The 21,675-nt window shown below is 43.0% G+C and overlaps 1 protein-coding gene across 3 annotated transcripts in view; it reads left to right on the forward strand.

The window, feature by feature from the left end:
* NET1 (neuroepithelial cell transforming 1) overlaps window positions 1-21,675 on the forward strand; it is a 33,551-nt gene that overhangs the window by 3,359 nt on the left and 8,517 nt on the right. Inside the window, exons 2-3 of one of the 3 annotated variants that reach the window (XM_084783508.1) lie at window positions 2,736-2,805; window positions 6,731-6,790. In XM_084783508.1, coding sequence (XP_084639634.1) covers window positions 2,736-2,805; window positions 6,731-6,790 — 130 coding nt within the window. Of the gene's footprint in view, window positions 1-2,735; window positions 2,806-6,730; window positions 6,791-19,279; window positions 19,555-21,675 lie in introns of those variants that run through there. The other 2 variants (XM_084783509.1, XM_084783510.1) reach the window with 2 other exon arrangements.

Below are 21,675 nucleotides of genomic sequence, written 5' to 3' on the forward strand. Positions count from 1 at the left end.
GGATAGCTATAGGGCTGGAGATGTACCCCAAAAGGTAGACTGCTTGTCTAGCATGTATGAGGCCCTGGGTTTCATCCCTAGCTCCTCATAGTATTGGGCATGTTGCTATATACCTGTAATCCTAGGACCCTGAAGTACAGGGAGGGGGACCAGAGGTGCGGGCCATCTTAGAGGAAACCCTGCCTCACTAAATAGATTAGATTTCCCACAAGAATTTAACATGGTGATTACATTTTGAGTCAAACTATTTTTAAAAAATGAAAAAACAAAAGAGTATGCCTTTCCAAAAATGTTGGAAGTTGGCCCTGTCACACATGTTTTCTGGGCACAGTTTACTTTTTCCATGATGTTCAAAATAAATAGAAACTTGTTATTGAAAGAGGGAAAGTATCACTACTGTAAACTGGTTGTTGATAGTGTTTGAAAGAATCATATCATCAGATTGGGTGTGGTTTCCAGTTAGCTTTTTTTTCCCCCTCAAAAGCTAATTTTTGTTTCCAGCTGTCACACATCAAATTCTTAGGTCAGTATAATCATTATGAAATTATGGCAGTGATAGGCAACAGGGCCAAAAAAGGAACGGGGAAGAAGGGATTTTGTTTTTTTGGTTTCTTGTTTTGTTCTGTTTTGTTTCATCTTATAGCTTATGGTCCATCACCCAGAGCTGTCAGGACAGGAATTCAGGGCAGGGACCTGAAGGCAAGAACTGATGCCGAGACCATGGAGAACATGGTTTATGGCTTCTTCTCCAGCCTCGTGTTCAGCTACCATTCTTATACCACCCGGGCCACCTGCCAGGTGTAAAAGTAAGGGCTTTTCTGTGCCCACCTGTGCCCGCCTGTGTCTGAATAACACAGACATCTACTATATTTATTATAAAGCTTCAAGCACTATAGCTAGGCAGATACTGAGCTATTCTAACCCAACAATTCTGGTCAGGCCTACTTCCCAGCCACATGGCCCATTACCTGCCATATTAGTCTTTCCCCAGCATCCTTCTTTATCTGGGTCCCACTGGTAACTCCCTCATGGTGACTTTCCTCTCTGGTTCCCACCTGGGATTCCCTCACTGGGATGGGAAGTTCCACCTTAACTCTTCTGCCTAGCTCATTATTAACCAATCAGAACTGATGGAGAACAATTTTTACACAACATTAAGACAGGAGATGCTTCATAATAATGACAATGCCAACATCTGGACCATAACCAGATCTCTGGGTACAGATAGCAACATTTGAATGCACAGTGCACAAAAACATTCTCCAACACCCAGAGGTGTCACCACCCTCAGAACTGGGTCCTTACACATCAATTATTAATCAAGAAAATGCCCCCACAGATTTGCTACAGGCCAGTCTGATTGAGGCATTTTCTCACTTGAGGTTCCCTTTTTCCAGATGACCAGTTGTGTCACGTTGACAATGTACAGAGAGTAAGACACTTTAGAGCATTCAGCCTTAAATGAAATGTCCTTATCAACTTCCTCCCTTTTGTGGCTCCATGCAGAAGTGGCAGAAAGATTCTAAGATCCAGAGTTGGTAGATGACTTCAAGGAAACAGTATCTTCCAGACATAACAGGACTGATACACTTCTACATTCACAGAGGCTGAAGCATGCACAAAACTTGCAGCAGGTTCAAACTAGACAAAATCCCAGCCTTGAGAATGGGAAATGAATGCAAAGTCCCACCCAGAACCAAGAAGCTATGTGCAGTTGATACCAGCTAGGGAAGGGAAATTTTCTCCCCAATGGAATGTCACTGGTACATCAGCCACACTCCAGGACAAGTCCATGCCCAGGTGTCTTATTCAGTGTTCTGTTGCTGTGAAGAGACACCATGATCAAGGCCAGTCACAATGGGCTACCACTCCACGTCCTCTTCTGGTTACCCTGCGACAGCTCCAACCAGGTTACACTTGAGCTCCTGCCCCGTTTTGCCCCATTATAAAGCTCACACTGATGATGAAGCAGCTGATGAGACCCCACCCCCACCCCTAGGCTTCAGCAAGCTCGGGGGGGGGGGGGGGGGGGTTCTGCCTTCCTCGTTTGCCTGCCGTTTTCCATATGAGAAAAAAGTCCTTGTTCCACATTCTATGCTTCTTAAGTGATTAACAGTATAGCTGATGGGTATGCCGGTGCTGGGTTTTGTGGTTAATTTTTCTTTACATAGTTTGTAAATGTAGACATTTATATTTTGTGTAAACACAGGCCTGTATTGTAGAAAGATAAAGCCAGGTTCTGTAGCAGGATTCTTGCTTTACCTTTAACTTTTAAAACTCAGAAGATATTACATTAATGTAAATAACAGGATTTTAGTTTTATTGTATTAATTTTTTTACTTGTTTTAAAATATTGGGCATAAGTTTTGAATTGTACCAAGTATAGATTCATATTCCTTTAGTTTTATTATTAATAAAATAATTATTAAAGCTGTTATTGTATATTAATAGATTTTATATTTTTTAGCTGTGTATATACTCCTAAGCTGAGCTCTGGTTGGTTTGGTAAATTGTTTTTTAATAGTAATCTCTCCACTAGTTTTAGATAGTGTCTTCTCAGTGTAAGGACTCTGGGGATGAAATATGTCCTGTTATGTTTTGGGTTGCTCTCTCTGACTGCTGACCTTGCATCACTATTCTAGCTAGTTTTTAAACTAAAAATGATGGCTTTTCATCTGTCAAGTACCTTACTGTACTGAAATTGCTCTGCCCTGTTCATCTCGCTCTTCTGTCAGTAGGTGCTCGCTTCGGAGAGGCAGCTCCTTCACATTTCTAACCCCTGGCCCGCACTGGGACTTCACTTTGGTGAGTAGATACCTGGACTTTCATTTGAAAACGTTAGGGTCCATTGCTGGGGTGTCTTTCATTCTGCCATGCAGCTCCGGTGTACTTGTGACTGTCTCATGAGGCAGAGCCTGTAGAGCTATACGTGCCAGCCTGATGCAATCCTTTATTGCCAGCCAGCTGAAGGAAAGTTTTATTTCGAGTAAATAAAACATTTTTCAAAGCACTTACAGAAATTCACCTTTAACACTAAACCTTTCTGTTCCTTTGAATGTTATAAAGTAAGCATTATTTTAGGTAATTGCCTGACATTTTATACTATGCTAAAAGTAAATTTATGCTTGGTTATAGGTGTCATATATTTATATATGCATATATGTAATGAGTGAGTGGTTATCTGCTGTTGCTTACTTTGAGACCATTTTCAGGGAGAGGAATTTTTTTTTTTAGATTTACTTTTCTCTTGTGTGCACGGCTGTTGTGTACACGGCTATTATGTGTACAGCTGTTGTGTGCTCATGGCTGTTTTGCCTGCATGCATGTGTGTCTGTGTACCACGTGCATGCGTGGAAACAGAATCCCCTGGAACTGCAGTTACATGTGGGTGTTAGCTGCCATGTGGATGCTGGGAATTGAACTTGTGTCCTGAAAGAGGAGCCAGTGCTCTTAACCACTGAGCCATCTCTCCAAACCTAGGACAAGATTTTACAAAGGCATTTCATTTTTTGTGATATTATGAAGAAAATTGATTCTTTTTGTATTTAAAACTAAGTACATTGTAATGTACTCATTATTTTTATACTTTTCTTATTTAAGGAAAATAACCAAAAAAAAAAGATTCATTTTCTGTTTTGCCAAGTGTTACTTGTATGTCTGGATGTTGAGATGGATTCAACAAGACATGGTTAATCTGTATCCTGTGCTTCTGTGTTTTATACATATTTCCTGTTGGGTACTCCTGTACATTTTCACTCACCACATTTATCATTGGTCCAATGGTCATAGAAAGTGTCATGATTTTAACTTCACCTGTACACATATTTGAAATATTTTCATTGTGGAAATAGGATCAAATTTAATTGAAATAAGTCCATGAAAAGATACGTGCAACATTTGTGGGGAAACGAGGAGAGCATTGGAGAGCGTGGAAGAAGAGCACTCCTGCCTGGGTGGAGAGATGCTCTCTTCAAGCGGGAGAAGACTGCCATAAAAAAGAGTCAGTTTTCTTCAGATAACTCCACATTTTGTGTGGCTTTATAAGAGAGCTGATTAGAGTTCACTATCCCCCCTTCTACAATTCCCATGCAAGGAGACCCAGACCCAAGGCGAGGAAGCATGCTGATGCTGTTAGTTACTAAGGCGCAGTGTGCTATGGCACACATGGTACGTAGACCACAAGATAAGGAGGTTTGTTCCTCCAGGCCTTTCTGCTCAGTGCAGTCCAGACGATGGAGCTGCCAACCACTGGCTGAAACCTTGGAAACTCTCAAATTTCAGGTATTTATTACAGTGAAGAAAAGTGATAACATACAGGATCATTTTCTGGATTCCCTGTTAGTCACTTTTTTTCACTGTAATAAATATCTCATCTTGTGGTGGGCAGGAAACAAAGGACAGACAGGAAGGGGCCGACATGGCCTGCGGTTCCAGGGCATAACCCCAGAGACCCACCTTCTCCACTAGGCTCCTCCTTCCTACGTTCTGTGCTCCCAGTGGTCTTTAAGGTTTTGTATCTATCAGTTTTAATCATTGATGAAGGTAGAGCCTCATGATGCAGTCATTTTCCCAGAAGAAGGCTTGCATCAGGACCAAGCCCTCAATTCATGAGCAGTTTGCAGAGAACAGTTCATGTCCAAACCACAGCAGCCACACGTGTTTGAGGATTTACTCTGTCCACTGGTATAATAGTTGAACAGAGCTCTTGGCAAATAGGGCGGGAGGAGGCAGCTGATTGCGTGACTGCATGCTGCATACTAACAAAAGTAACTTCCGCTAATCCAAGTGAAGCCTGAAAGTATTTGAAAGAAGCAAGAGCCACTGTCTCAGATACCGTCAGCTTTCTCTGTTCGTGTGGCCACAACTACGCATGGCCATGTGTGTGCTCTTTGCCTCACACTCTTCCCTTGCTCCCTATTTCCCTCCTCTCTCCTTCCTGTGCAGGTCTGTCCATCTGCAGCCTCTCCCAACCTTGTCAGCAACTCCATATGTATTGTTCTAGATTTTGTGCATAGGGTTTGCTAGTTAATATGCAGGTTCCCCGGGACATGTAGAAATATCTAGGACTTGAGGATAGCAGGCTTTGTAAAGTCACGATCATGTTGTTCATAGTTTTCTGTATCATTTTTAATGCGGTGACTTTTTCTTTTCAAGGCAGGGTTTCTCTGTAACGCTGGCTGTCCTGGAACTTGTTCTGTAGAGGCCAGGCTGGCCTCAGACTCACAAAGATCTGCTGTCTCTGCCTTCTAAGGCCTGAAATTAAAGGCATGTGCTGCTGCTGCTGCTGCCACCGCCACCTGGCTTAATGTGACCTTCTAATCAATAAGATTTCTTAAAATCTGTCACTTTGGTTTTGACGTTTTCTCCCAATCATGATTTATAGTGTTTCTTCATTTCTTATATCATTTCTCAGTGCCTTTCCAGTTCAGCTGGGAGGGGTGCGGTGCAGTGTTACCTGCCTTACCATTTCTTTCTGCCATGCCTTCCTTGTTCCCCAGTAAGGTGGTGTCTGCCCCGCCCACCTACCCCGAGTGATTTTGGATTTGGGGGGTTGTTTTTTAATTAGGTTTATTCGTTTTGTTTTATGTGAGTTTTGCTTGCATGTATGTATATGCACCACATTCCTGCTTGGGCCCCATGGAGGGCAGAAGAGGGTACTGGATGCACTGGAAGTGGATTTTTTTTTTCCACTTAAATTGAATTTTGTTTCAACCTTTTGCAAGGGGGTTTAAATAGCTCTTCTAACTTGACAGAGTTCCTCTCCTTTTCATATGTCTGGCTTTCTCTGCTCCCTGGCTCCATCATCCCCCGTCGTCTATCGAGATGTCTTCTCTCTCTTAACCGCTCTGCTCAGTTGTAACTGGGCTGCAAGCCCGTTCTCACTGTGGGGCTGAGAACCAGAAGCGCCTCCGTGGTTGGTGCTGGGCATTCGCAGGAGGTAGTCCGGCCTCCTGGGGTGTTATTTTCACACATGGAATGAGGAAATCCTACAGAAGGGTGATTATTCAGTATTGATTAGGAACTATAAATGATGGACATGTACACAATTATGCTACGACTGGAACCAAGCAGAGCTGACTGATTACTAAGATCGTTCCAGGACATGGTGGCTCCTCTCCCATTTGACAAATCTTGCACCAGGCAGTAATGAGAAAAGGATTTTACCCATAAAAAAGACTTCTCTCATTCCTTGATAAACAGTAAGTTCTGTTAAAAGCCTGCTGCATTTCTGTATAAAATATTTTCTTTTTCCTAGACCAATTCAGATAGTTTACAGCTTATGTAAGAGCGCTGGTCTGAAAAGGTAACATGAGGAAGGGTTTTAGTCAAGTGAAGTGGCAGTCACTTCAGGAAAAGAGGGAGCACTTAGTCAGAGGGCTCTGTCCAGGCAGTGCGTATTCCAGGGGCACTCTGGGCATCTCCCTAATCAACATGATTGTTTTCTTTTGAAGTGACTTTTTAAATATTTCCTTTATTTGTGTGTGCCTACATGTATACAGATGCCCACAGAGTTCAAAAGAGGGCATTGGATCCCCTGGAGCTGGAGTTACAGGAGATTGTAAGATGCTGGCATAGGTGCTGGGACTAAAACTCCTGTCCAGCGGAAGAGCAGCCTGCTTTCTTAACTGCTCCAGCTCCTTGGACTGGGGTTTCTAGTTGAGTGGAATCTTTGTTTACTGCAGTAACAGATAGTTCTATATGTAAGTCAGGTCTTTCTTTTTCCTTATAGAAAAGAAAACGAAGAGAGAAAGATGATGATGTTGTAAGCCTTAGCAGCCTTGATCTGAAGGTAAGCCTTGCTGCCCCCTCTCCCCCTCTCTCCCTCGCCGGCTGCTGTCCATCAGGATGAAAAACCCTGGGCACCATCCCTGCCTGCAGGACACTACACTGTCAGCCATCGTGGTCGTGCTAACACTCTGCAGCTGTGGGCAGCCCCTACTTAAGAGCTGCCTTGGTCATGGTGTCTCTTCTCTTCACAGCAATAGAACCCTAAGACGCTCTCTTTTTTTGGTTTTACTTCCTGTTGAGAATGAGAGAAAAGCCATTCTCAAAACACTGGTAAGCTGTGACTGGTAAAGACCCAGGCCATGATCTATGCAAAGACAGGAGGTAGCAGCAGGCCAGTCACAGAAACACTGTGCCCTTTCCAGAAGAACGAGCAAGCTCGCTCAACTTGGCCCCAGCCCCGAGGTGCATGCAAGACGCATCGGAGTTGAAGCTTCTGTGTGAAATCTCCCAAATGTCCTAAGTACTAGGACAGGTTTGTTATTGTTGTTTTCTTTTAAAACAAAAACTAAGCAGGCCTACAAGTCAGAGGTGGCCCATTGGCTTCAAATATGTGGGCTATGGCAAGCTGAAACTTGGCACTCACAATTATATAAAATACTTAAGTATCCTTTTATGTAAAAACTGTTCTTGAGTCTAAAGTCTAATGACCTTGGAATAAACCAGTTTTTGTCAATTGGTAAATGCTAGGGCATGGGGTATAAACAGTGTGGATGAGTGTCAACTGACCTACAAGCACCCATTTTGTGGAGTGGGTTTTTCTTTTTGTCTGTACAGATTACGTTTTTTGTTTTGTTTTGTTTGTTTTTTTTTAAGTAAGCAGAATAGAAAAACACGAGTTAGAATATGGCATTCTCTAAATCATCTCTCTGGAAAAACACTAAAAATGGCATTCTGCCAGCAGCTCCCCACTTTTTGATATGTATTATTTGATGCCTGTCCTATTGCTGGAATATGTTTTACTTTATTTACCTTCGTGTTCAGTAACCTAGCCACATAGCCTGATGTATGTAGTAAGTGACCAGAAAACACTCAATAGATGAATGTACGAAGTAATAAAGGTCAGGTGAATGAAGTAAGACTAAGGTTTTAAGTAGATAGTGTGATCATTGAGTTATGAGTTTTGATTTTTGATATCTTATTTTAGAATTTCATACTGTTAGTGGTTGAATTTTCATGTTAGAAATCGCCTGTGTTGTCCTATAACTGTGATTGTTCATTATATGTTTCTTAGGTAAAATTATGCCATTTTCTGTGGTGTGTGTGTATTACTAAAGAGCTGTACAATTCTGTATTATATGTAAAATAATTAGTATAAGGGGTATATGGGTTTTTGGGTTTTTTGGTTTGGTTTGGTTGGCTGGTTGTGGTTTTGGTTTTTTGTTGTTGTTGTTTTTGGTTGTTGGGTTTGTTTGTTTGTTTGTTTTTTGGTTTTTTGGTTTTTGTTTGTTTTTTTCAAGACAGAGTTTCTCTGTGTAGCATTAGCTGTTCTAGAACTCTCCTTGTAGACTAGACTGACCTCTCACTCACAGTGATCCACCTGGCTCTGCCTCCTGAGTACTGGAATTAAAGGTGTGTGCCACCATGCCATCTCTCCAGCCCCACCCCCATCCCCTGTTGTTTTTTAAAAGGCATTTCTCACCCATATATTACTACCAGCTATAAAATTACCTTTTTCTTTTGATGTGAAGTTAAAAGTGGCCATTGATTTTGTTATTTAAAAGGGCTCTAGGGTGAGCAATACTGAGCTGTATTTTTATGGAAGGGTCCTTTTTTTAATGTATTTATTTATCCACTTTATATTCCTGGTCATAGCCCCATCCCTCTTCAACTCGTAGCCCCACCCTCCCTCCCTTTCCACATCCCCCCCCCCATTCCTCAGAAGAGGGAGCCCCCCTTTCTATACCCCTAGCTCATCAAGTCATATCAGGACTGAGTGTGTCCTATTCCCTTGTGGCCTGGCAAGGCAGTCCTGCCAGGGGGTAGTGATTGCAAAGCCAGCAAGAGAGACCATGTCAGAGATAGCCCCTGCTCCCCTTACTAGGGGACCAACATGAATCCTGAGGTAGCCCTCAGCTACATATTTGTAGGGGCCTTAGGTCCAGTCGATGCAAGGCCCGTGGTTTGTGCTTCAGTCCTGGCAAGCCTCTCTGCTCCCTGGTTAGTTGACTCTGTGGTCTTCTTGTGAGGCTTCTGTCACCTCCAGGTCCTTATCTCCCCACTTTCCCACAAGGTTCGCTATGCATCGCCCAATGTTTGGCTGTGAGTCACAGCATCTGTTTTGAGGCTCTGCTAGGTGGAGCCTCTCAGACGACAACTCTGCTAGGCTCCTATCTGCAGCATAGCAGCGTGTCATTAGTAAAGTCAGGGCTTGTTTCTCTCCCGTGGGGTGGGTCTTGGTTTGGGCTGGGCACGGGTTGGACCTTCCCTCATTCCCAGCTATATCTGCTCTGTATTTACCGCTGCACATCTTGTAGATGAGGTGATTTTGGGGATGACGTTTTTGAGGGTGAGTTGGTGTACCCTTCCCTCTACTAGGAGACTTGTCTAGTTAGAGGGTGTCCTCTTCAGTCTCTGTGGCCCCTGCTGCTAGGAGTCTCTGCTAGAGTCCCCCTTACATCCTCCTGGGAGCCTACCATGACTTTGATCGCCAGCTTGTCACAGAGATGATGCCCCTGCCACTACCTCTGTCTGTTCTGTTTCCCCCATGGAAGGGATTTTTACGTAGAAGAGGTAATTAAAACCAGAGAGGACTTCAAAACTTATTTTTACCTATATGACTGTTCTTTTTGTGATGTCCATGTGCAGAGAGCTCAGCTCTTTTAAAGTTTAAAGGTATATCAGGGATTACATCCTGAGTGTTGGTGTACTCTGCCATTTGGGGATTAAGCAGACTCCCAAATATAATATACAAATGAGAAATTATTTTTAAGATATCAGAATTATTTTGAATGAAAATAATGATTTGGCAGCTTTTGACTTAACATTCCAAACACCTCTTTTGATAAATGACCTCTTAGAACTATGTTAAGTAATTTGGCACTATTCCTAGGCACACTTATGAATAGTCTAAAGGAAGCTGCCATGCAAAAGCTAGTGATTTAACCAATCTCAGTTGGAAAAAGGCTTATGCCATCTGCCTCTTAGTATAGCTGATCTGTCTCCACCTACTGTCTTGTAAAGTATAGAATATTATTTCCAATATTATTTCACCACTGGTGCCAATTGCTGGTGCCAGTGATGAAAGTAAAGAAAATCTGGAGATAGAGACAGAAAACAATGGTTCTTAGTCAAAAATAAAAGACTGATAATATTCTGAGAAACCGTTGCTATCCCAGTGGGTAAGCATAGATTATCTTAGACTGTATATATGTATTTATACCATTTTAATTTTTATTGTGCCTTTTAATACATAGATAACATTTTTTCTTACCACAAAAAACTTAAAGCTGGTAACCACAAAGTAACCAGCTATTTAGTGTGTCACCAAGGCCTTTTCTGTTCATATATACACTGGAAAATATATGAATCCTTTTGTACAATAGGATTACATATGCAGTCATAATCCATTAACTAATCCCTTCAGAGTAACCATTGTTTGTTTGTATGTATGTATGTATGTATGTATGTATGTATGTATGTGCGTATGTACTAAAGGTTCTGCCTCAGTTGACTCCTCTGTGTCAGGAAGACCTGTGTTTAGACTGGAGTGTGCATATGTGGAGCTATAATTACTAAGTTGGAAATTTCAGTTGGCTAATTCCATGAATTTACTTTCCAAAAACATTTTAGCTTCATAGTTTCACCGCCAGCTCATAATAACAAGCACACACCTGCATGCTTATTTACCATATATTTATGATTTGTTAGATTTTTTTCCTAATGTTGGGATAGGTACCCAAAGAAAATCAATAAAGATAAAGTACCCAAACATAATCAATAAAGAAATCAAAGACTTAAACCAACTGGATCTGATCCAACAATAGCAGGAGCCACATTTTTCTCAATTGCACAAAAAGCATTTTTCAGGTAGCCAGTGTTGGACTAGAAAACAAGCCTGAGTACGTTTTAAAAGACTGGAATCACACAAACTGTTTTTTCTTGTATTAGTAAAAGAAAACAACAAGGGAAAATAGAAAATTTCTAAGTATATGAAAGTAGTACACTGTTTTTAAACAAAAATGCGTTGAAGAACGGGCACTAGGGACATGTGAAATGCTTGGAAACCAATGAGAAGGACAGCACGGCTGGCGTGGTGGCGCAGCCTCACATCCCAGCACTCAGACAGACAGAGGCAGGAGAATCTCAAGGTTAAGACCACCACCTAACTTTTCAATCTTAAGAGGCTAGCTAAAGAAAAGCAGCCTAATTCTGAAGCTAACAAAAAGGACGGCACAGTAAATGTTGGCATAGGAATAAAGCTTGCAATTGAAAAGCAATAGGGAAATCGGTGAGACCAAAATATATTTCATGGAAAAGTTTATTGAAATTGACAAGCCTTTGTATAGCTTGACTAAGGAAAAAGGAAGGCTCAAATGACTAAAATGATAAATATAATAAAAGAATAGTACTACCAATAATATAAAAATAAAGGCATTGTTAAGGTAGCACTATGGCAAACTACACAAACTGCTTAGGTGGACGCGTAGAGGCATACCAACCCAGCAGCTGTGAGAAACTACACAAACTGCTTAGGTGGATGCTTAGAGGCATACCAACCCAGCAGCTGTGAGAAAAGCTGAAGGTGCCCGTGACCAGTAAAAAGACGGAGCCCAAAGCCCTGAACTGTTTCAAGAACCATCCCAACTCTCTCTCAAAAGGAGCAGGTGGACTGAAAGGAAGGGACTACTCCCCATTTCATTCTGAAGCCAGAATCACCCAAATACCAAAGCTGAAGATGGTACAACAAAAACGATAAACCAGTATCTTATAAATATGATCTCTAGCAATTCAGCAGCAAGATACTAACAAAGTAGATTCAGTAGCATACATCCTACAGCTTAATGAGGAATAGAAAGGGTAGGTAAGTGATATATACACACAGAACATTAGTCAGACTTAAAAATGAAGGCATGTATGACATGCTACAGCACAGGCAAACCTGAAGACATTACCCTAAGGGAATAAACTAACGCTTGGAATGGTGCTGGGTGTCCAGGCTTTAGCATCCTGAGCCATTGCATCAGGCCTAGGATCCATAAGCTAAGTTATGTTGTTACAGGGTCCTCCTGTTTGCTAGTCTGGATTAACATGAAGCACAGGCCTCTTGTTTTGTGACCATTCCCCGAGTGTATCCATGTCTGTCTCACAGTTCCCTATTTCTAGCTTTTCTTTATGGCTTCTCAAGCCCCTGAGCAATTAGCTAAACTGTTTTTCTACTGCTCCGGAGCCTGTAAAAATCTGCCCTGTGCCTCCACCCCCGCCACCTAGCCCATGGGCTGAACTGCTGAGTGTGCACCTTATCACTCTGACTCCTGAAAGTGCATTCTTTGACTCAGCTCCTTAGGACTTAGTGCAGAAGTGCCCATTGTCTCTCACAGCAGCAGGTGAAACTAATCCATTAAACTGATGCCAAGTTTTTTTTTATCTTCTGTCAGTTGGTGGTAGAGATGGTAGAGACCCATCACAGTTAAATTATCAGTATACCAGGTACCACGGTCTGGATCACGAAGTAATATAATTTCCCAGTGGCTGTGCTCTTGCTCAGGCATGAGTCCAAATGGACCATTTCTGTCGTATTAATAGACTGCTGCGACACTTGCCCAATCTCTCATTTCACTCTGCCTGAACCTGTTTGGGGGGGGGGGGCAGCTCTGATGTCATCACCTGCTATTTGGAAGAGGGTATTGAGTCCTTATTTGGTCTGCCAGCACACCAGGAGCTGCTTTGAGCAGCCGTTTTCTGTCACAGGAGGCATTAACCTCGCTCTAACATCCTGGAACTGTCCCTGACACTGCCAGAGGCATCACACAGCAGTCTTGTCTTCCATTGACACATCAGACTGGATAGTTGTGCCTGAGCAACCTCGGCCTGCCACAGAGATTTCCCTTGCTCAACGTCCCACTCAAACCCCAGGACTCTGAAAAGACCTTGATACCCAGCCTTTCAGCCTGTCTCATTCTTGGATGAGAAAATTCCCAGATGCAGCAGATGCTCCCTCCAAAAAATGTTGGGTCCTGCCTGCTGCTGTGTTCTGGTACTAGTGGGTGCCACGTACTCTGCCTGTCCTTCAGGGGAGAGAGTCCAGGAAGCCTCGGGCCACTGGCTCTATTCAAACTTACCCAGTATGGCAGCCTCTGAATTTTCATGGAATGTGTTTGATTTCCTAGGGTATCTGGAACACTTCCTGTTCACTAAGTCTCTCTAATGCCAATGACGTATTAGACTAACATAATGTTTTGTGGACTATTATGGTCACTGGAAAGTCTGTGGCAAGCAACAAAACAGTTAACATGAAGGAAAATGTGGACTGCTGTCCTTCCTTCATAAAAACTGCTTGTGTTCCAAGAACACAGGCCAGATTAACAGTCATAGACCAAATGCCAAGGGAGCTGCTCCAGGAAGACTGAGCATCTTGCACATGGATGGATGAAGAAGTGCCACATAAGTTTACCATGATCTGCTGTCATTCACCACAGTCCCACAAGAAGTTGAGTGTGTATGGAGGAGGCACCAAACCCACTGCATGTCCCTTGGCTGATGGCTGTTCCTGTTGCACCTGTCCGGGCCTGCAGGACTGCTTCAGCTCCAAGCATAAGTGTAGGGAATTGAGATGACAAGTTGGCTATTGCTGCGGTGATTCTGAAACATTAGGAAGCATCTGCCAATTTTTCCTCAGGGCTTTTGAAAATTAGTAATAAAAATTAATTTTGTTAATAAAAAAATAATTTAAAAATTAAAAACTGTAGTTCTTAGAAACTACAGTTGCCCCTCTGTTATTCACTTGTCATCACCTTTCACGAAGCCCTGGTCTCACCCCTCCATCAGTGCTCCCTCATCTCACCTGAGCCCTGTGATCCTAACCACCACCACCAAGTGGTCCAGTTGCAGAAAGCCTGTGTGCCCTGTCTCTAAAGCCATTCTTAGTGTAGGTGGCCTGGCCTGGGATCCCCCCATGGAATGAGCACTCACTGACAGATGGTCTATCTTGAGATGTGTTTGCAGGTAATAGGATGGGAACAGTGAACCAGGAGACTGCGCATGCAGTGTGTGTAATTAAGCTAATTACCACCTTACACAGAATTGTTCTTGCCGGGACGCACTGAAGAGCCATCTAAAATGCACCACAGAGTTGTTTTCTCAAAACACTAAAGAGGGGAGCTTATTATCCACCAGCTCCTGTGTGCTATTACTCAGTGATGCCCTGTGCGTCATCAGCTCCTCAGAGCCCATGCACAGATTGCCACAGCAGCATTTAATAAGCACCGTGGAGGGCAAGCAGCATACCCTGCAAATGAGGCGTGGTGCTGTGGGGAGCGGGGGCTAAAGTCGGATCAGGAGCATGAAGAGTCTGGTCTGAAGACACAGCAGCCTGGGCCAGTTTAGGGCACTAGAGCTGGGCTCAGGAAAGATGGGAGGAATCCCTGGGCATAAGAGGAGATCAAAGGTGACTGGCAAAGATGACTCAGAAGTAAAGGCATTGCCACAGAAGCCAGACACCCAGAAGGCACAGTGGAAGGAGGGAACTGAGGCCTGAAGGTGGCCTGACTTGTGCCTGCACCCATAAATATCTCACACATACAACAATAATAAAAGATTTCAAGACAGGGAATGGTACATTTGACTGGAAAATGTTGTGGCCGTCTGTGTTTGAGACAGTCACCACTACAACATAGGTACCCGTTTTATTTGCTATTTGTGTTGTCGTTCCAAGGAACAAGATACAAACCTCATCATCTTTAGGACTGTTGTTTAATAACACTTACTTGATCTCAACTGAACTTTTACCTAAACCTAAGTTATTACTAAGGCTTGAATACACACAATTTTTAATCCAGTTTTTTTTTTAAACAAATCCACAAATAACTTCATTACTTATTTCTTTCCTAGTGAATCTGCCCGCTTTTGTTTGTAGCTTATTCATACTTTGGAACGCTGGTTCCTCAAAAGTTCCAATTTTTTGATTGCTGCTTCCTTTTTTAGTAACATTTTAAATGTTATTTTTAATTTATCTGTTTTAGTTAGATAAATAATAGATGTTTGTAATTTTAACTCTAGAGTTTTAAAAATAGAACAGTTCCTTACAACTAGAAAAGGGTCCAAAAGTATTTCTTGTGACCTGTGGACTGTTTCATACACTACACAATATTTAAATATATGTTTAGTTCATAATATAAACACACAAGCCACATGAGGGCCAAATGTATAAATTTAACTGGTATCCAGGTTTTTCTCAAATGAAAAACTTGTTTATGTTATCACCTATATAGTAACCTATACAAACATGATTACCAAGTTGAGAAAAGTAGGTTGCCTCTGCATTTCACACTGTTCCCTGTAGAGGGCAGCAGAGAACTTAGTTGGTCTTCCGCCGTCCTGAGTGCTCACCAAATTACCCATTGCTTGCTACAGATAAAAGAAAATGGAAGCAGTACCCACATCAAAAAGTAGTGGGTTACTTTCAAGGCTGAGTTTACTTCTTGACACTGTTTTTTACATTAAATGTAGGAGGGGCCTACCAGTCCCTTTTTATAGAGGACACAGTGTGACCTTTCTCCTCACCCTCTCCATCCAGTCGGAACAAAGACTATATAACGAAACCTGGGTCTTGAAAACCAGTACTTTTATCAGAAACTTGATCCTGTTCACCAGACTACATTGTTATTTTTAGATAAGTCAATGTTAAGTTTAAAGGCTTCAAATCTTATTTCCCACACAATGAAAATTCAACTAGCTAATATCTCCATGATGCCATCAGCCCAAAGCTAAAATACTTGCTAGTGATAGCCTCACAAGGCACGAGCACTGCGTGCAATAAGACCTCTCCTAAAGTTAAACCTCCATCCCGTTACTGTAAGTCACCTAATGTGCCAGCCTTTGCTTGGGTCTCCTTCCCTAGGAGATATTGGCATCAGCACAGGGCTCAGGACGGTTAGGTTAGTTCCACTGAGCTGCAGCTGCTGCCTTCTGTGCCCTCCGTAGGCCAGGACATAAGTTATAAGGGGTTTGTGTGTTCTCTTAGCTGAAAAGAAGACCACAACAAAGTTGAACCGCGTCCAATTCTCTCCAGGTACGGAGAGTTTCTTAAACTTTGAATTCCCATCTTAGCGGTCTTTAAGATGCTGGAAGTAGTGTTTTGTAGCATTGTTAAATGAAGTCACATGCGTGGAGCTGTACACAGACTAGGACTGTAAACTGCCCTCCAGTTCTTCGCCACTGCCTTTCAGCGTCCCCTGAGGAGGGTGGGTCAGGAGTCTGTGCCGCCTGAGCGTGTGCGTGTCCACACTGCGCCTTTGGGGTGTTAACAAGTTGTCTTGATGGTGGTTAGACCACAAACCTTCACATTTAAAGGGAAACTAAGAGTTTAGTGATGATGAGCCAGGGTTTGGATTTTTGTTTCGTTGGTTGGGTTTTTTGTTTTGTTTTGTTTTGTTCTTGCTGTTGTTTTTGTTTTTTTGTTTTTGGTTTTTGGTTGTTTTTTTTTTTTTTAAACTGGCCTATGACTGCTAGGTTCTCTTTGCTTCACATAGACTTTCTGCATGAAACTCTGCCTTTCCCTCTTGGGTCCCCAGCTGGAAGAGGAAATGAAAGCTCTCCTTTTCCCTCCTTATCTTGGCCATACCTCAAACAGAACGAAAGGGAAAAACAGTTTCGAGAAGACATTGGGTAAGAGACTCATGAGAACTCCCTGGCAGCCTCTTTCTAACTCTCACTGCACCTCACGCTCTACTTCCTTGTGAGACTGTGGCCGTGGTGTTGGCCTCACAGTGTGTTTAACTGAGGGAGCTGACAGGACCCGGCTACTCAGCGCTTCCTGGCTACACTGTTTGTGTCAGCTCAAGGAACTTAGGCAGACCTTTGATCGTACCTGAACGTCCACAACCTCCAGGTGCCTCTGAGTACTGTTGTGCAGAAACTTTTTCCACAAAGAATTTAAGGCCGAGCACATCGCACATCACCCAGGTTTAACCAAGTAACAGAGTGGATGACAAAATACAATGCTCTCCACCACTCAGAAGTTGAAAAGTTCAAAACAGCGAGATGCATCCTCATGTGAGAAACTCATGGTTCCCTCTGTGGTCCAGCCTCAGGAGACAAGCAGGGCCTGATGTACACAGTGTGTGCAGGCCAGCCATGACTGCATAGTGAGACCGTGCCTCAGGAAAGCCATGCTGGTAGCCACAGGCATAGCACTGGCCCTTGCTGCACCAGCTGGCACTAGGCTGTATGTCGTACTTCAGAAGCTGCTGCTAGCTGCCTGGTGCTCACAGTTTTCCACCCATTCTTCTTCTTTCCGGCTTTCCCGTCCCTGTTGACAGATGACTTGAGATTCTCGTTAAAGATCTATGGATCTTTATTCTTGTTCAGCCGCTTTGTTAATGATTAACATTGTTTATTCCCCTGGTTTCTTGCTTTCTCTGTCTTTGGTTTGCAGAATTCTCTTTTTAGTGTTCATTCCTCCAGGGTTAAACCCCTTGGACTGTGCTTTCATTCAGTCTTTCCAAGGTAAATCTGTGGGAACCCCTTTTCTAAGTCCCTCCCATTCCAATGCTGGCTGAATAGTTGTGTGGCTTCTGTTGCTTCAGGTGCAGTGTATCAAAATGAAATTTAGTGTTTTCTTACACAATCATTGTTTTACTTGTGAAACAGTTACTCATGTGTTTAAAATCTTTGTCATTTGCATGTGTCCTTCTTTTTCCCACTGTCCCAACCTTAGGCAGAGTTCTTGGTACTGCCCTGTGAGTTTTGCCTTATATTCCCAGTCAGCTTTTTTTTTTTTTTAAAGATTTATTTATTTATTATTATACAGTTTTCTACCTGCATGTACACCTGCAGGCCAGAAGAGGGCACCAGATCTCATCATATATGGTTGTGATCCACCATGTGGTTGCTGGGAGTTGAACTCAGGACCTCTTGAAGAGCAGCCAGTGCTCTTAACCTCTGAGCCTCTCTCCAGCCCTCCCAGTCAGCTTTTAACTGCCTTTAGCACTAGCCCCACAGACGTTACTAGCCTGGCTCTCAGCAAAGGCATCTGCACTGCTGCCAGCCCATGGCCTCATAGGAGTCTGCCCCTTCCTTTTATTCTGAGTAAAACATGTGTAAAGCAGCATGGCGTTCAAGGACCCACAGAAACACCACTTTAACCTTTTCCCTGGGAGCTTTCCCACCCGCGTGTCAGGTTGCCAGGAGCAGCACTAGCTGGCTGTACAACTTACCTGCAGAAGCCCCCTTTATCCATGCTTTCCCATGCGGCCTGCCTTCACACAGGAAGATCTCAACTGCAAAGCCAACGTGTTATCACCCTGCTATCTAGAATAGTGCCCTTTTTCATACGAGGCTTATTTTATGCTTGTAAATACTAAGAAAAATAGCTTTGCAAATCACTGCATAGCATATTAGCACACTGTTAAGATAAGCCTCCTATGCAAAACACATACAGAAGCATCAGCCACTTCATCTCAGCCTGGAGAAATAGCCCTTCCATAAGGGAAAGCTTTGCCTGTCCTGTGTGACTTCACCTAGCGGGGAGCAGGAGGCAGCATGTCTTCCCTTATAAAATGCAAGGCTTTGTAAGCAGGTCTTGTGGCCCAAGTAGAGCCACATCAGGACAAGTTTAAGGAAGGATCTTGCTGTGTGGGATTTGTTGTTGTTGTTGCTGTTGTTGTTGTTTTGCATAAAATATCTCACTCCGAGTTGTGAGTTGTTAAATTTTTAAAACAGAAATGTCTGGTGAGATAGTGAGCCTGACAATCTGAGCTAGCTCAGTCCTGCTTTACTCAGGACCAGGGCTTCCAACAGGAATAGTATGAACTCAACGTGCCCACTGTAGTCCCCTGTCAGTCAGTCCTGCGGGGACGGGGTGGCAAGAACTGCTTTAGTTTTTCAGTAGATTTTCATTAGCGCATCTTCAGTACAGAGTTAACAGATTTACTGTGACATTTTCATACATGCCTCTCCCGTCACTCTTTTATCTCCCATGCTGGCGCCCTCCTACCCCACCCCCTCCCCCGGTAGGAACCTTGTTCTCAGAGGCGGGTTATTTTAAGTTGTGCATAAGCCTGCAGTGCTGGGTAACTAGTCTTTAGAGAAAAGAGTCCCTGTCTGTAACTAAGTGCTAGAGGAGTAACTGAGGCACGTTTGTCTGGTGTTCACTCGGCTTCCTGTGGGCCTCTGCTCTTCCTGTACTAGTTCCAGTGCCTTTTTGATGCAGGATGACCCGCACAGTTGAGGCAGAGCCAGCGAGGCAGCTCGCCAGCAGCCTAGGTGCGCCCCTCCGCGGTTATCTGGAGTCACGTGGAGCGGAGCCTGGCCCCGCCCCGGAGCCCTGAGCTCTGCGTGCGCGCTCGCCGCCGTAGCACAAGCGAGGAGCTCGGCGGCGGATCGGAGGCATGGGCGCATGGCTGCCCGGCCAGGCTGAGCGCTCGCTAGAAAAGCCCGGGCGCCTTGGCGGTGCTGCCCCGCGGGGCTGACTCGCGTGTGGACTAACCCGAAGGATTTGAAGGGACACTTAGAAGCATGGTGGCGCATGATGAGATCGGCGGTCTCCTGCCCATTAAAAGGACTATCCGAGTCCTAGATGTTAATAACCAGCCCTTCAGGGAGCAGGAGGTAAGAGCAGACCAAAGGAAATGTTTTCCGACTCCGCAGAACTTCTCAGACTTTAACTTTTCACTTTTAAACTTTTAATCGTATTACATACTAAAATGTGTAGCTATTATGATCAGGCCGAAATGTGTTTAGGAACTGTGGTCTAAGTTTAAGCAGTTTTATGTGTATAACATAGCTAAATTGTGGTAGATACGAAGAAGATTTTAAATATATGCGTCTCTGGGTAAATACATTTCCCATGTTTGGTATGGTTGTGCTTTTTTTTTTCTTTCTTTCTTTTTTTTTTTTTTTCTTTTATTTTTCCCCTAACTTAAATTACTAAGTCTGGGGGACTGCTTTTAAGGGAGAAGGGAAAATACGAGTATTTTCCTTTCAATACCAGTGAACCAGTGAGTGGAGTCTGACTAGGTGTTCTTTCTTCTTTTCACATGTAGTTAACTTTGCCGTGTTCCCTTTTTTATTCTGAAAGGGATTTGAGCCAGTGCAACACTGCTGCTCTGCCTGCCTTGCTTTGTGTGAATTCACCTTGGCTTCCTAAAGCCTTTCTGAACGTTTGTGAAAAACAATTTTTTTGTGCTGTGTTTATATAATCTTGGCAGTTGATTGGTGCCTCAGTCTTGTAGTGGCCTGCTGCCTGATCGCTTTCGTGGTAGAAATAGTTATGGGTTCAGCTATCGAAATCTCTCAATGATAGTGAAGTTTTTGCCAAAATATATGTAATTGTCCGTTTTAAACATGAACAGTTTGTTGTATGCCTCAGAGAAGCTGTTTGTTACACAAACATCTGAGGTGTTAAACTGCCATCTTCAGGAAGGGAGGTTGACATTGAGTTTTGTTATTTGTTTGGTTTCAGTTTTTCTTATGTTTTGTAAAATCAATAATCATTTTCTTAGAAGAGAATTCTTCACACAATGCCGAGTTAAAATTCTCAAAGTAGCTACCTTTGGGGCCATCAAGGAGGAGCCTTGTTTATTGGTATGAGACTTGAGCTATGTTCTTGGCCCCTTCACTTGGATTAAAATCACCAGACTTGACGTCCAGGCTTTAGAGCTCTCAACACAGCCTTAATGACCTGAGTGTAAAAGAGAGAATAATGTTTGATCAAAACTTGTCATTATCTTTCTCAAAAACAAACAAACAGCTTTCTTTATTCGTGTTTTTATAGTTCTTGCCAAATGAGAATTTTTATGTATGAGCAAACCAAAAGAAATAAACTGAGACACATAAAGACTTTTTAAAATATCATGATTTGGTTGACTCTAAAATATGCCCTGTAATGACATCATTAGGGGAGAAAAACTAGCTAAAGCTAAATTTACCAAAGAGATTGATCCAGACTTCTGTGTTTATAAATAAGATACATCCCAGTAAAGCCTTAAAGTAGATTTAATTTTCTGTATATAGATATTCTGAAGTATTTTAGGACATAAAGTTGGTGGAGGTGACTTGTGAAAATTTAGTAACTAAAAGGCTGGGCTAAGGCAGATTTCCTAAGGCGATGGATGCCAGCTGTCTAAACTAGATAGTCTGATTAACGATTAACCTAAGTCAACATCATAGACTTCTGGGAGTGAGCGGTTTCCCCCTCCAAGTGAACCTTAGCCCCCATAAAAGGCTGCCCGCAGCCGAAGTCCCCTGTTGTCTCTCCTGCATTCTCCCAGATCTGCTGCTAGTCTTTTGGGGAGAGGGAACGGGGTCACTGTCTATGGGTGTTGTTTTTAAGCTGTGTATGTTTACTGTAACAGCCTTCTGGCACTCTAAGCCACCGCCACCATTGTATAATTAAGCCTTACCTTTGGAGGCAGGCGGGGGAGGCTGAGGCTGAGGCTGTGGGCCTGGCTGTGGGTGTGTGCTTTCATCACCTCTAGATATCACTGCTCAGTCTTGTCTGGGGAGAGGTGAATGTGTGTGTAACAACTTTTATGATACAGATGCTCATGTTCCTAATAAATCTAGATAACTAAAGTGGTTCACTTGGACCTGGAGAAGAAAACCTACTTTTGCTTGTAATTTACACAGCTCAAGTCATAACCTATATTCACAAAGATACAGATTTTTGCCCCTACCTTTTTGCTGACTCTTGAGTACCTAATCCATTTCAGCTCTCCACAAAATAAATAA

Source organism: Acomys minous (genome assembly GCF_964271855.1).
Source record: "Acomys minous genome assembly, chromosome: 5".
NCBI lineage: Eukaryota > Metazoa > Chordata > Mammalia > Rodentia > Muridae > Acomys > Acomys minous.